Genomic DNA, 16,813 nt, shown 5'->3' on the forward strand with positions numbered 1-16,813 from the left:
CCGACCAAAACCTCCGCCTAAACACAAGGGTGAAGGACCCCCCGAAAAAAATTAAAATAAAATAAAACCATCAAGTCCCCCCACCATTCCACCTTTCTCTCTCCCCCCACCCCTTCCCTATTTCGCTCCCAAATATTAGACACCAGCGTGGGCGATGAGAGTGGGGAGAATTTCTAGGGGGAAAGTTTTATTTTTTTTTATTTTTTGGGAGTTCCCCTCCTTTTTTCTATCCACCCCACACTGCTTTCTCCTCTCTAGTAGATAAAAGACTCCCCACACAACCAGCTCACCATGATAGATAAAGTTCTAGGTACTCTTTTTTACTATTTTTTTAATCGGCCCTCCGCCTTCGATACATAGTCTTCACACCACTTTCTCCTCTAATAGATGAGAAGGTGAAGAGGTCCCACACCCAAAAATCAAAATGATATTATGATATTTAAAAACGAAAATCAAAAGTACCCATCCTTCAATACTTCAGTTTCAGCTTCAGTTTCATATTCAGCCAATCCCCTCCTATGTGCATGTAACCGATATCAATATATGCACATACTTTTCCACCTTGTCTTACGTTTTTGCCCCTCCTTTCCCATTCTTAACTTCCCCCTCCACACTGCACTTGGATGCATCGTACACTCCCCTCCTCCCCCTACTCTCACTCAGAAGTCCCCCACACCACCGCTTGCACGCGCGACCGAAAAGCACGCTCCCCAACCCCTTATCGCCCCTCCCCCATCCTCCCCCTAATACCCCCCACCTACGACACTTCCCACCCTCTTCCCGTATATTACTCCACACGTTCCCCAACCCCGAACCTCGTGTTCCCGAAAATAAAAAAAAGGACCGAATGAACGAACCTATGCTACTCCCACATACACACACTGCTTGCATTCATGTCTCCTTGCGGGGAAAAACAAGTCCTCCGGTCATGACGAGCGCAAGGACTCCCGGTAAACGGGTCTCTCGTGTGCATACATATGTATTCGAGGTGCAACGAGTGCCCCCTTCCACTGTCCTCCTCCGAGATTCGCACCCGGGACTACCGCAATGTGGGGGAGGTCTTCCGATGGCCTTCGCCTCTTTTTTCGCAAGGATTTTTTTTTCCTCAAAGGCGAAGAGGAAGTTTCGAAAGTAACTGCATCTCATGCAAGGCTGCTGTCAAGAAAGCGTACGCGACCTCAGCTGGATTCGCACCCAGCACTCAACACGCAGGTGCCACGCGCAAGAGTCCCCATAAACGTTATTCTCTTTATCAGCATTATTTTTTTCTAGTTGGAGGTAGGTAAGAAGCTGAATCTCCGCCAGACTGCCATCACGTTTAAAAATAATGAAAAAATCCTCCCAAAATATGCAGTCGGCTGTGCCCAAATTTCTCCGAAACATGCACTCAAGGCTTCGGACGTTTTCGACAACATCAAACGGCGATTCCGTTACGCGACGGACACATTAATGCGGTACATCGCAATCCGTTTATATATTAGGGGAAAAAATAATAAATGACGGATAGATTGTAATTACGAAAATACTCCAAGTATAAACTGCGAGAGAAGATGACAGAAAACGATAATATTACAAGTCACAAATGCAAAAATAGAATCAGGAACGCTGTTGATGACCTAAGAAATAGAGATATCATATCTTTCACGCATAAAAAAATGGTAGCTAATATTAAATTACTAAGAACAAGGAACGTGTGTTTTTTTAACAGAAGAAAAAATTACGCGTCCCGAATAGGCTAAAATTTTACCCGCAGCGGCACCGAAAGATTCTTAAAACTCCCCCTCCCATGCACTCATGATGCAACAGAGTTGCACTCTTTCGAAACGAAGTTTCGTAGGTGCACTTTCCAAAATCGTTTCCGAATATTCCGAATAAGTTCAACTCATATAGGCGTGATAAAGTGGAAGTTCGACATATTTACATGAGAGGGACTTGCACTTTTCTGCAATAATTTGGAAAATATTGTGGACAAGTGCAACTAGCTTTCATTTCAATATTCGAATACTTCCCTCAAAAATATTCCCCGAAAAACCACATCTGCCGGAGCCCGTCTCCTCACTATCATTCCTCCGCCTATCTATCTCCCACGCTGATAGCCGAGGCTCACACTCAAAAACACATGCCTCGCCCGACAACGCCCCTCGATCCACGGCGTACATAACATACACTATATAAGCCCCCCTCCTCCTCGCCACGGATTTTTTTCCGACAGTTCCCATGGCGACCCACTTGCATTCAAACCCACACTCCTTCCCTCAAACCTTACCCATTCACGCACTCAACATACCCACACTCCAAACCCAAAACTCCCCCTTTCTTTCATTCCCACTCCAAAGGTAGCTTTCTTCTCGTTTCCTACTCATTCTCCTCCCTCCAAGGAGGAGGTAAACGGGAGAGGGAGGTTGCCTCTCCTCCCCAAATACTACAGGGCTCCGCCGCCCCTCCGATATAGCGTCGGCGGACCTCTCTCTCCACGTGCCGACTTCCCATCCCCCAGGCATGTGCATCGCCCCCTCCCCCACATCCCCGAAATTCGGGCCGGGAGAGGGGGCAGTGGACGCACCAAATGACGGAGACCACCAAGTCCACTCTTTCTCTCTCTCTAACGCCCGAATAAAAAAGAAAACCATCGCCCCTCCAACCATTGTCCCTCGGGAGGTGCCACCTCAACCAACACAGCGTAGAGAGCGGCGAAGCCATTATTACGCTACAAGGGGGGCGTAAGCTCGGAAATCATCAGTTAAGGATGACAAAAAAACTGATACGGAATTAACCGTGCAAGAGCGTCAAATCTCAATGAAATCATAATGGAGAATGGAAACTATTTCCTTTAAATAAAAGGTTAACACAATAACCGAAAAGATTCAACTTTTTTGTGGAATAGCGATTTATTTTCAGTCAGAATGTTGATTTCAATGATAATAGATTTTAGGCTTATTATAAATATAACAATAGGTCATGGAATAAAAAGCAATCGTCGTCGCCCGCTCGTAAAATTATTCGGAGAACGAAATCGAAAAATGGATAACAAATGATCCATCGAATAAAGTTTACACAAAATAAAACTGTGAAAACAAACTCCACTAATAGGATGAATATCAATTTCCGATATTACTGGAATATTTTACGTACTTTCCCACGCATTACCTACCACTCAACTTATCACTGTGATGCCTCGGCTTGTGCTTTGCCTTTTTATATATGATAAAGCATTGCGTTCGGTCTCAAAATCGTAAAAAAAATCCCTCCGTGATGCACATATTGAAACGCAACTGAATTCAAACGCGTTGGATGACTCGAAGAGAGAGAAGCACCTGGTGTATACGACGGTTTTTGACTCCTTCAACTCCACCCTAGACTGCATTTACTGCCCGGTAATCACACCAATTTCCAAGTTTGAACAACCCATTGCCACTTCCAACCCCTAAATTTCTCTCCCTTTCATCATCTGAGACCTCCCAACTCCTTCCCTGTGGATTACTTCCGCGCCCGGGAAGGCGGCTTCGGCCACGGACATTAAGCTAGGCGGACGCGAACTGGGAGGGCGATTACATGGAAAAAAAATTCATTTGAAAGCCAGGGGGGAGGAGTTTTAAAGTGACAAGCTAGTCACCCCTAGCTACGAAACCCCCGGATATGCCCCCCATGGCAACAGGACTAGAAAAGAGACCCCATGGGTTTTTCTACTGGTCAAGTCTAGGGGCGCACAAAGTCCGAGATCCTGCCCCTGTGAACATCAAGTTGCTGGCAGAACCACATTAAGGCACTGGTCGGTTGCATGGGGTTAGTTTGGGTTAGGGATGTCCGAGGGCTTACAAGTTCGAGAGGGATTTAAATATCTGACAAAGCACGGGGTAAAATTTACGGGTGGCTGGCCACCATGAATGCATGGATCTCCACTGTATGGGCATGTTCCCGAAATCCATCACATCAAAGACTAGAACCACCATTTAGGCGAAATAAGCCGTCGTAATTGGGTTTGATGACTAACCTCTCTTCGCTGGATGCACAAAAAATCATGCGGACTGTGATCACAATAAAAAAACCCAGATAAAATGTACTTCTACGACTCGAAATTGAGCTGATATTTTCGAGAGAAAATCAAAATATAAATTACACACCATAATTGGATAAAGAGAATAAATTCATGGACCAGTGAACATTAAAAGGATCACCTCACTCCTTACTCTCATAATGTAAGGCGGCGTAAATTGATCGAAATAAAATATATTTGTATTAAGAGAATTACAAGTTGAATAACTAACACGCTTTCATCTTCGCGAGAATATATAACATCAAAGTGAAGCGCTGCAAAATTTCTTATTCGCATCGCCTTACAACAATTCCTTGCACTTAATCCTCTCAAGAGCAAAGATGCCTGACTCAACTGTGACGCACTTCCGGAGTACCCCTGCTCCTGTGAATTCCGTCATAGGATGACGTCAAAAGGCTCCAAACCGCGGATTCACCAAGTTGAAAACAAAACATCAAATCCCTAACGGACAATTACGAGTCACCATTGCATGAATGCTCCGTCTATGTTTTGGTCTTTTTTCTCCCTATCGGGAAAGAGGATGAGTCGCACGTTCTCTGAAGCCAATAGCGCGACGGCGCGTGTCACACGCGGTGGATTTTTCCTCGTAAGACCCGGCTTCACCACTTGGAGGGTGGCGGAAATGCGCTCGCAGTTACTTCCGCCAACTCAGAGGAAGGCAGATTGGGAATGCGGAAGAATATACCCAGTATACTGGGAAAGAAGTGGTGAAAGGAGAAGAACGAATAAGAGGATTAAGGAGAAGAAAACACGACAGCGTACAGTACTGTTTGTGAATTAACAGATCAGGAACGTATTACCGGCTGAACAATAATTGGAAGAGTATTAGTGGTACATGACAGGAGTCTCCCGTATGATGTAAATGAAAACTATACGGATTCACTTTTTATTTCAATTTTGACTAAACTACTGATATCGAAGAAAAAAGGTAATATTAGGTTAACTTAATTATGAAAAACTGGGTATAAAAAGCCAAACGGTTGATATTAGTGCAAATAAATATATCTCTGCTGCAAAATAATAGATAATGCACTTTTAGATTTAAGAAAATGCGCGTTTTATGCAGGCGTCACGCGAGGGAGATTGCACCTTAAAAACGAGTTTTCGGCTACTTTCATTTCCACAAGATATTACACTCTCATAAAGAGGCACGGCGTAAACTATGGGTAAGATAATCTTACATTTACCACAGGCAATCTAGACAGGGTATCAACCATTTCGTTTTATAAATTCACCCTTGGCAAACCATGTTAATCTTACGCTACTACGTAGAGGGTTTTTGCTCCGCCAAACCACGGCCTACGCAACATCTCCGCCGCGGACGTTATGCTATACTCACAAATGAGTGGATGCGGTAAGAAGTGAGGAGATAAGACAAGTGCACCAGTGGAGAAGATAAAGAGGAGCGAGGGAGGGTGTAAATAATTTAGGAATACGACATGCACACAAAAATATGACAGGTACTTAGGTAAATGTGCAAAATTTCCAATAAGAAAAACATCATACGACTAGACCGGGATTCGAACCTGGATATCATGAATTTGCACCACACGCTCTACTATTTGAATTACCAAGGTATCTCTCCTCTGCGGAGTTCGGGAGACCCGGGTTTAAACGCAGCTTAAGGAAAATGATTTTCTTTATCCGGTGGAATTCCCGCACTCCTAACGTGCACGCTTGCGGTTGACTCGGTAAAGCTAAGACGCTACTTGTGAAAAATATAGACGAAATTCACCAATTTTCGACTACTTTCTTCTCCAATCAAGCGATGAAGAGGCAAGGTGTAAACTATTGATAAGATGATCTCACATACTTCTTGTACTTGAAAATGACTTCTTGAGATTGAAACTTGTAGTACCAAGAAAATAAATCCGCGAAAGAAAACGAATTCGTTTTGTAATTTGAGATGATCTCACATTTACGATAGATAATCCGTACTAAATGGAGAGTGTTACCATTTCGTTTTAGAAATTCATTCCGCTCACTCCATCTTAATCTGACGCTGCGTAGAGGGGTGACTCCTTTTCACCCGGTGACAAAGGCCAACGATTACGAAGTGTGAAACCATTACAGGAAGAGAGGAAATTTGGTGAATTTGGAAGAGAGGGAGGGAAAGAGTTGAGGAGGAGGAGGAAGGAATTTTCCCCAGAAAACGTGAGACTCCTCTCTCCGCTTTTGAAGCGATATCATTTTCACACGCGACGGGACCCACAAGAAAAAGGAAAAAAAGGAGTGAGAGAACCCGCTGTTGACCATACCGCAGACTGGTTTTACTCCATACCGACCCACGGGGAGGTTGAGCGAAAAAATGTTCCGGATTTGAATGCACCGAAAGAGACTGGGTCAAGGCGATATCTCCACTGCTCACTCACACAAAAACGTATACATATCTGTACCAATACTCATGAGGATACTTGCTCTGCTGGACTCATCGTCCCCAGATGGAGACGAAGGGGTGACCAATGTCCCCAGGGTCGGCCAGGGTACCAGGAGGGGTGAGATGGTTGAGGGAAGGGTTAAAAACATGGGACTTTAATCCACCCTGTCTACAATTTTTTTTGGAACCTCTCCAGAAGCGAACAACAAACCTTCGGATCCATTAGATGTGATGCAAGCGTTAAATGCCCCGCAGTGAAGTTTACGGGAACAGATGTCGGAGGGGAATGGGAATCGGGGAAAGTGACAACGAGTTGAGTGGTCCGTGTGAATGCGGTGCAAGAGGCCGTGAATGTAAACCCAGTCCGTCATAACAAAAGCGAATTCAAAGGGCCCACCCTAAAGAGAGGAGAGGAACAATCCATCATATCCGGGGTAAAAAAAAACTTTTTATAAGCTTGATCGCTTCATTTACTAAAGCATAATCTTGTCTTACTATTTCAATGGAGGCTGTTTAACGTAAGGCCATATTTTGACTCTGAATATTATTCTTTCATTTATTTCCGTAATTTACAATGTTTCATAATACATTTAATTGCTTGGGCCAGAGTCAAGATTATTAGCATCATACTCCGTTGAGGTGAGAAAATTTCCATGCAAGGCATTTTTCTGATTTTAACACACGGCTTTAGCTCCTTTCGCAATAAAGGGTGAATAATATGATAGAAAATGTGCAACATTTTTCTAACTTAAAACCACTCCTACCCAAGATGAATTGAAATCATGCAAGTTAAAATAACCTTGACAGGTGGAATAAAGAAGGCCATTCACGATGACTTAAAATATTAGTCCGATTCAGGATTGGGGATAGTCTCCCACCACCACCATAAGATGAACATACGCTGAATTCTGAAGTGTTAAAACGAGTACGAATGACGTTTAGGTACGCCAAGTGAGAAGACAGAAGATGAATGCTAGGACGTTTAAATCACTGCCGGACGAAGCGTGGAGACTTGTTACGCGGAAGCGCTTCGCTCGGTTTGTTTACATCACGAATCTGGGGTAATCTCAAAACAGGAGAGGGGAACAAATGTTTTTGAGACACAAGAGACGTCTTGAAGGTGGCATATTGGAGAGAAAGTCAAATCAAGAGGGGACAATACCCATATGAGTTCAGATGACGTCAAGATGATAATACCTCTGTAAAAATTTAGTTTTTTTTCCCATTAAGTCAACCGTATCATGAGCAGATATAAAAGAAATCGATGGCTTTGTAGAGGAAGACCTCGACCAACCTTCTAGTGCAGAGCTGCTATTGTTGGAGGTGCTGGACGATGTCCCTTTCCGTCGACTCCGGGATACGCTCCCCCGCGACCCCTCCGTCTGCTGCCGCCTCCGGGACGGGGAGGCGGAGCGGGGTTGTTGCCGCTCCCTCTGGCCGAGGGGCGGCGAGAAGCGAGGGAGGAGGTCGAGGTCCATCAGGAATGGGTGAGAAACCGCGAGTTACGAATAGGTGGTAGGGTGCCCAAGGAGATGAGAAACAGAGTTTGAAGGGCGGAAACACCAATGCGAGTATTTGCAGGGCTTCGCCACTACAGAGTTTGATATTCCACGGGCAAAACACACAACAATCGCCGAAAAAAACTATGTCGGCGATAAAATTAGATTTTGAGAGAATCCGAGAAAATATTCGCAAAGTCCACCCTGGAGACGAAATAAGGGACGATACCCTTAGATCAGCACAAGTTTTTTGTTCGCCTCAAAATGTTCTCAACACAGTCAAAAAAAACTCCACTTCCACGTCTTCCGATGTTTATGTTTATTTTTTCACTCACGTCCACTCCTCCTTAACGACCGTGACGTATGACAACAAACATGGCTGCCGCCAGCCCACTTTCCCTAGGAATGGGAGCGGGGGTGTCCTCTATCTCGGCAGGGCGCGGCGCGGGTGCTGGGGGGAACTCCTACGAGGCGAGCGCACTCCGGCACCGAACGAACGCATCCTCCGAGCCTTCACTTCCAAGGGAACGAACGAGACCTCGGTGCAACGCGAAGTAAGGGGTGCAACGCAGGGGTCCCAACTGACTAGCCCCACTCGCACGCAAGACCTGACCGAAACGTACAGAGAGAGGAGGGGGGGAGAAGGTGGAGGAGGGGAGGGGAGGACGTTTGTTTACATGCGCGTAGGGAAACAGAGAAAGTGAGAGTGACTGCGGCGACGCCAACGGGGGAGAGCGGAGGATCGCGGAACTACGTGCAGGCGACAACTCAAGCCGCCGGGAACCCAAGAGTTCGAATTTCAACGTTTGGCGCGCTTCCGAAGTGCGTTGCACAACCTTCCATCCCTCCGCTTCCTCATCGCCCCTATTTTCCCGCACCCTCGTCCGCACACCCTCGGACCCTTTTCCCCACTCCCGAGCGACTGCAGTTTCCCCCTCACCTCGCGAGAGGCGCAGCGAACGCGCGACACTTCGGACTGCACCCCGCGAATTTGCACGAACGCGACCGAAAGGAGGCGAAGGAAGAGGAAAACCTCAGCAAGCCCCGCCTTCCTAGATTATTCCGCTCAACACGTATAATAAATCTCACGCATACCCTAGCGATTCTTAAGCACGCACGCATATGCACTATTGGCTATTTCAAGCCAAACCTCCTTGACTTAACGATGAAAACTATGCAAACGTGTCTTCCCTCTAAAGGGATGGAACTCGAAAGCAAAACAGCATCTGCTCCACGGACAGGGTACGAGTGAAGAAACTGGTCGATCGCTTCTCTCTCTCCTTTCCCCTCTCGCTGAAGGATGCAGATTCGATCCCTGCTCAGGGTAACCACACTTCAAATACCAGTCTTTTAGTCGTAAGAGCTGACATTGAAATTGCAATTCTTATGTCATAAATATTTAATTATGCATTTTACACAACAAAAGAGTTTAAATTTCCCACCAAAATAGATACCGTAAGTTTATTATAAAAGGAAGAAATTTCCACAGTTAAAAAAACCTGGATGAAAAAGAATGATTCGATTTTATGAGCGGACGAAAACCGGGATAGACCATAATGAGTAACTTTCGTAGGCAGCATTCCCAAAAACTAATATCAAAATATCGCAGGATTCCATTCTCACATCTTAAAGCATACATTTTTATTAATGTTAAATCCCAAGTGCTTTTCATTTTCTGAGCGATGCAAATGCAATCAAGTGCGCTGCCAATGAGAATGAATTATCAGACCTATTTTCCAGAAGCGATTTTAAAACCGACGCAATTTCGATGAGGGAATTCCTATTTCCAGTGATCTCTTTCATAAGCTATTTCTTATTCGCAGATTAGAGGACATTTTCACTATTGGAAGATTAGTATATTTACAATAAACTTTCATTCGATATACTCCGAACATTCCAGCCGGCAGCCTTATGCTCGCCAACAGTTAAAGAAAATGGGAAAATTGGATTTCCAAAGCCAAATTTCAAATTAAACTTTTACCATCTTAAAGTTAACTAAGGGGTTTAAATACCGATAACGATTAAGACTATTGAATGACGCAGCACATAGAAGCAAATACTACGGTTTCCATGCCTACAGTCGGTAATGATTTAAAGGGAGCGTTCCCGTATTACGCAAAAACGCTATTGGCCATTTTTGACGCTTTGATCCCCTCAAGTAAGAAAAAAATTAGCATTTTTCGAACTCCAACAATAAGCCAACTCATAACCACCGTCGCCAAGGAGTGCTTACGTTATAATTGAACTTTCCCAAAGAGATAAAAAATGAAACGACAAAAATACTCGCATGAAAAATAAGTCACTTAAAAAAATTAGGTATTTAAATTTAAAAAAATGGAAGATTTTCAATGAAGACAACCAAATACGAAGAGGAAGGGTTTGATGGAGACACAACAAGCATAATTTAAATTTAATGAGAATAACAGGCGCCGAAACGATTGGCGATTGAGTGGCGATGAATGAATGGTAACGGATACGGTGGGGTCTCCACGGTGAAGCATCAACACGACGCGGCGCGGATGCCAAAAGATAAGAACGCGTAAGAATGTGTCCCACGCATTTTTTTCGCCGCTTGGCGGGGGGAAGGGGGACGGATTGGGAGGAAGCTCCCCCACTATTGCTGGCCCCAGATCCGTCCGGGAGGCCCAGAAAGAATCACGTCACTTCCGCCTAGCCCCGCCTACCCCACACCCCTTCTAAGCCTCGCCCTACATAATATTTTCGTCCGCAGGCCTCTCTCTCCATCCCTCCCCCGCTACACCACCGAGGGAGATGCTCCATATCAAACAAGCTAAACGTTCGGATAATATGGCCGCATGCCCAAACGAAAAAAGAATCAGTCGCGCCCAATCAGCATCCCCCGAATTTAATTTTAGAAAAAAAAACATAGGATTGTTTTCCTAGAATCTAGGACAACGGTTACTGCTGTGATAAAAAGTGAATGGTGGTAACCCTTAAATAAATTACGAATTGAATGGGATTCATGGATTCACTGAGTTTCAACCAGAAGGTTGGAAGGGATAGCAGAGAATAGAGCTCACCTCTGACTATGTCACAGGCGACAGAATCTTTCACACATTCAGGATAAGGAGTCAGCTCTTTCTTTACCAAGGCCCACCTGGGAATGATTATTTGTGCGCATACGAAAACTTTCCCCGGAACACGACGGAATCGTAAATTTCATTCCGAAGCTAAGCGCTCCACCCACTAGGCTCTCTGGCTACCCAATTACTTCACAACGAAATAAATATACAAGATACGTGACCGTCTACGATTAAAGAATTATGGAGGCCGTCAAATAATTCTATTTATATTTCTCCTATGGAGAGATTCCACACAGCAAGGCCTGAAAAAATATTACCCATGTACGTATATTTAGAGTTTCACCGGAAGAGATTCGCCTTGTGCAATCGTAATATTTTTAATAACTTTTCTATCAATAAGAATCCATAAACGTACGTCAACATATCAAAAATATTCATTAACTGTAGTTTACATACATAACTCCTAAACAAACTAAGATATGAGGGGTGAATTCCAGTTCAACGGTCAACCCATCTTTCCCAACCGAAAGGATACTATGAAGTTACGTCCTGGTCATTAGTATAACAGCTCTTTGTAGGACAATTTCAAAAAAATATTTTGCTTTGAAAAACTATGAATCTGAAGTATAAATGAACCTGAAAATCTGTCGAGGAGAACAATAAGAATTTCCATGCACACACGTAATCCCGCGTGGTTTAGCCGCCGAATATTAATTATCTCCAGATAAATGAAATGCGGCTAATACTCCAGTGGAAGAAAAATACTTAATAAAGACCTCTCTCAAACAGCTGGATGCACGATTTAATTAAAAAACGCCGTATGCTGAAGCTGCCCGGAATATCATGACTGGAAACAGCTAACAAGACGCACATACTGAGATACAAAAATGTCAAGTGGACATCGTACTCTCAATATGCGAAGGCTCTCGGAATAAGTTTCACCCAGGTGATTATGCTGGTGGTCGACTCGTGAATGTTCCATTAAACGTCATCGCTCGTTCGGTCGGAAATCTTACCCAATCAAGAAAAAAAATTTAAAAAAAGAATGCATGTGTGTGTTTACATAGTTACGCACTAAACAAGGTCGTCGACTTCTTCTCCCAATCTTCACCGCTTGGGTATAAGCCACTAACAAGTCCCCAACCCCAACTCACAATTTCCCCTCTCCCGTGCCCATTAAATTAAAAAAAAAACGAGGGAAATAAAAAATTAGTTTCCTCCTCTCCCTCTTTCCCCACCCCCTTCCCCGTCTACTATTCCTGAGAACCCCCTCCCCCACCCGACATCGCCCGGACCCAACTCCCCCCCCGCCGACTTGCGAAAGGTCAGTTCTCCACCCCTCTCCCCCGCCCGCCTCCTTCCACCTCCTCACCCGGTCCTTCCCAAATTTCCCTCACACCACGCTCGAGATATATACACGCATCGACTCAAAAACGTCCCACGACGATCATCATCGAGAACGAAAAACGCTGCGCGCGGTCGCCCCGAGCTAAAAAACCTGAAAACGTATACATATGTATTTAAAATAAAATAAAATAACCGGAGTGAGGACTTGCGAACCAGCCGAAGGCGTCCAATGAAAAGTAGGGGTGAAAGATGTTTAAGAAAAAAACAAAATCGCAGCGGCACGTGCGTGTGGGTACACAGCCTCCCCCATTCCACGGCCCATCCGGGCAGCATTGAGAAAATTCGATTTTTATTGCTCTCACTCGCAAGGCCGCAAGGAGGTTAGGGAAAAACTTCGGCATCTTTCATATCACAAGCAACGGCATTATGTTCACGTGTCGAAGATCAGTGGGAGGCTGATTCAAACGAAGGGACTTTTTTACCTTGTCGGACACTTAATTTCTCGCGCAGCATCGCTCGTACGTGAGAGGATATCTCAAGATCATTTACTCACACATCCCATTCCCGAGGCCATGGGGTAATGTCATCATCAAAAAGTTACCGATCGTTACTTTACAGTCTAAGTTAAAATAAAAAGCCAGCTTACTGTATGGTAGAATCCATTTATGTTCTATCTACTGGTGTTCACTGATAAATTACTACGTATATGTAGTATGGGGCACAGCACTTGAAAGACAAGTGGAAAGAGTAAATAATGAATCAGGCAAAGGATATCTCGTTAGCTGGTTTAGTTTCCATTTAGATAAGGACAATTTCTAAGCGAACGGCGCCTAATGCATTTCATAGGCACAATATTAACAAGAACAGTAGAGCAAAGTAGACACTCAGGAGTAACTCGATTGAGGTTTAACACGTTCCTGCGTTCAGAAGACACCACACGTGTAAGTGCAAGGGCTACACACGCGCATGTCATATTTCGAAGTGTAGTTAATGGACAAAAAATAATTTATTCAAGAAAGCTGTTTATGCTCATCAATAACCGAGGATATTGGTAAAATCTACCCGCCCTTCTAAAAGCCGTCCAGCATAGAGTGAAAATGCCAACCCCATTGGGCAATCGAGATTTCGCTTTCACCTAAATGACGTTGAGGTAGGGTAGTGGGACAAAGAATGGGATCGTTCGTGGCGGTCTAACCCAGAAGGTTACTTCTTTTTTTTCTGATGATTTCAAATCCCATAATATCTCTACCGCTCAGGATGAATTTGGCATGTATTGGTTTCATAGGTGACTTACACGTTGGATCAGATCATGCTTTCAAGACATGTGATGCAAAAGGGAAAAAAGTCAATTACTCGCGTTTTAAGAGGACGCAATACTCCCACTCAACCGGTTGTATTTTGTATTTTTCCGCCTGGAAATACTTTCATAAAACACAAATAATCACTTTGATATATTTATATTTAGGGCGCAGATAGTAGACCTTTTTCAACATTTTTACGTGTATCAAATGCAAACGTTTTACATATGAGAAGATACTTTAGTAAACAGTCCACATTCACGACACAGGTTGACTAGTTTCCACTTCATATAGCATTGAAATTTCGAGTTATGGCAAAAAGTTTAAAATGAAAACTTCGTCGCGAAGAAAATGCTGGTCGAGTGTATTCTCCTCGAACAAGAAATGGTTGGAGTCACACTATAGCGAAATACATGGAGTGGTTGAAGCCATCAATCGATGAGGTTATTAAAGTGTCTCGACATGAACATATAGGGTCCACCACAAGGTCTCCGCACATATATCTCCCTTCGATCAAAGTAAGAGGGTGCCAAAGGCCAACCTTGGAATTATTAATGATAGGCAAACGGCTATTAACTCCGAGAGAAACAGGAGAGCGTCAAGCTTCGAACCGGCTTATAGCTCTTCTGATATCCTCCAGTCAGCATCGATGAAATCTGGACAGGGTAAACTCTAATAATGAAATCATCGTTATCTTTTGATACCCGTGACTTTTCCGCTTTCAGCTGGTCACTCGCCTTGAGAACAAAGCTACACGTGCCTCACGTTTCCAATGCTCTCTATGGGTCACGCCCAACCCAATCGGTGGATAACTGTCCACTTTCGAGGTTGACGCATCCACAGAGAAGTCAAACTGAACCTGCTTAACCACTTTTCCGACACTTTTTTTTTCAATAACCCAACTCATATCAGTAAAAAAAAGCTTAACACCCAATTTTGAGCAGCTTGATCGTCTTAACAAAGCGAACAATTTCAATGCAAAAAATATTTAGATATACCATTCATTTACTCGTTGGATCATGCCTTTCAGTTAAAATCCATATCCCCGCAAATCCTTTTTGTACTTAATTTTTTCTCATAACAAAACCCGTCTAGGTCAAATATTGAATTTAGAACCACTAGCGCCAGCAACCTCCAAGTAAAAGCTTAGGCTATATCATCTTATGGTCTAAGCGTACCACAACGGTATTTGGAGGAGACGACTGACAACTTATCCAATAAGGGTGTGGAAGAAAGGATGGAAAGAAATCCAGCGTCGGGATAACCCTGCTCTTTAGGAAAGGTGCCAAGGGAACCATGGCTTAACGTCCCATCCGACGGACAGAGTGCTGCACTTGAAATGCCCCTTGATTAGTATTTAAGTAAGGATAGGGCAGTTTCAGAAAATTATCCGCCACCGCCGGGATTTGAACCTGAGTCCACGGGGTGGAAACGCAACACAAACCAGATCCCCCTTAAATTAACCATGATTAATATAAACCAACCCTGGGTGTCATCAGTGAAAACCCTGAAACCAAGTATACCGCAATCGAAGGCCTAATTAACACAAATACGGTAACACGAAAACTCCGCGCACCGTTCTCGCGAACGAACGGCTTTCCTGGCTGACCCCGTGGCCTGAATGAGAACCCTGCCGCACCTGCCCCTACCCCTCCCGCACCCGAAGGATGACCACCGACCGCGCCACCACCTTACGCCACCACCCAATAGGTGGAGCGATTTGGAAACACGACCGAAAAACAAAGCGTGGCGAATAAACAGCCCGACAAGGGAAAGGCGCGGTGACGACCCCCCCAGTTAAAACGACCCGTCAGCGACACCCGAAAAGTTCCTACTCGCTCTGACGCACATAAAAGGGTTGCAATGGTGGGGACGAGAGGACGGCGAAATAAAAGAATAACGACATCCGCAGCTGCGCGTGCGAGAGAGAGAGTTAGATGGTCAACGAATGAGGATGTGGCCGAGTTCGGCAGTCGTCGCGTCATCAAATAGAGGGGAAAAAAGGGGGGAAGGGGTCTACGGAAACGGTGCGGTTCGCGATAATCGAATGAGCGATAATTATCGAGACCTATACGAATCCCACCCTCCTACTAAGTAAGCGTGATTAGAGCGAGAGAGAGACGCGTGAACACCGAACGAGTAAACTCGTTGCTCACCATTCGAATGGAAAGTTTACTTCGCGAAACACTCCGCGAATATATATGTAATTATCAGGGCGAATATGTAACACGCTGACACTACGACCCTGAGATGCTGAAGTTTATAGTTTATTCCGAAACACTACGATGGTTGATACTTCCTTCTAGCTGTATCAAGTATTGACGATACGCAATAAACACAAGAACCTATCGCTTGTGGCCCGAGGCACGATATGGAGTTAATTCTTCGCATTTTAAAAATACAACACATTACAATGTGTCGATTCATTGACTGCCGCACGGAGAGTTTCTTTGTGCACAAAATTCACTTCAAAGCGTTGTTAGTATACAATAAAACACGTCGTGTGCTAATGAAGGGAAAATTGTGCGAGGTCTGATTTAAAAAGTACAGGTCCCTCGTTAGAATAGATAAACACTGTTGTACGAACAAAATATTGGATAGTGTTACCTTAGGTGAGAGTAAAGCGAGAAAACCCCTGACAAAATCCTTATTCTGGCGGATCAATTACATATCATACACAATGAAGTGCCGAAGACACAAATAATGTTTGTATACACTTAAGGTAAATATTTTAAATGGATCGATATAGTTGTTCCGAGATATCATAGCACACTACAGAATCAAATAGATACTGACGGAAATGTGAGAGATGAGAACTCAAAAAGGCGAAGGAAAGAGAAGACCTATAAACGTAAGATTGATGATGAGAAGTATTAAAAAATAAACTGAAAGCATAAAACGAAATGAGCACATCATAAAATACCCGAATCAAACGAAAATGTCGTGAAAAATCACACAATTTGGAAAATGCCAAAATATATCGATTCACGCTAGTTATATATAGGTAATTGGGAAAAAATGGAAAATTACAGTAGAAATGAAAACAAAATTAAGATGTTAATATAATTTCGGCAATTTTTATTAGCGTCCTTCATCATTTAGCTTCAATTATAAACTCTATTTACGTAATAAAATGAATTAATCATAAGCGAAGTCACAATGGCAGGTCCAGGCAGTTAGTGGACGGCTACGGT

At 44.0% G+C, this 16,813-nt stretch overlaps 1 protein-coding gene across 3 annotated transcripts in view; it reads right to left on the minus strand.

The window, feature by feature from the left end:
- Positions 1-16,813, minus strand: part of LOC124156222 (oocyte zinc finger protein XlCOF8.4-like) — a 40,100-nt gene that overhangs the window by 12,319 nt on the left and 10,968 nt on the right. Inside the window, exon 1 of one of the 3 annotated variants that reach the window (XM_046530619.1) lies at positions 7,726-8,517. The exons of the other annotated variants lie outside the window; for them this stretch is intronic. Within the exon in view, the coding sequence (XP_046386575.1) occupies positions 7,726-7,909 (184 nt within the window). The 5' untranslated portion in view covers positions 7,910-8,517. Of the gene's footprint in view, positions 1-7,725; positions 8,518-16,813 lie in introns of those variants that run through there. 3 annotated transcript variants of the gene reach the window in all.

This window comes from Ischnura elegans, chromosome 3 (genome assembly GCF_921293095.1).
Source record: "Ischnura elegans chromosome 3, ioIscEleg1.1, whole genome shotgun sequence".
Lineage (NCBI taxonomy): Eukaryota > Metazoa > Arthropoda > Insecta > Odonata > Coenagrionidae > Ischnura > Ischnura elegans.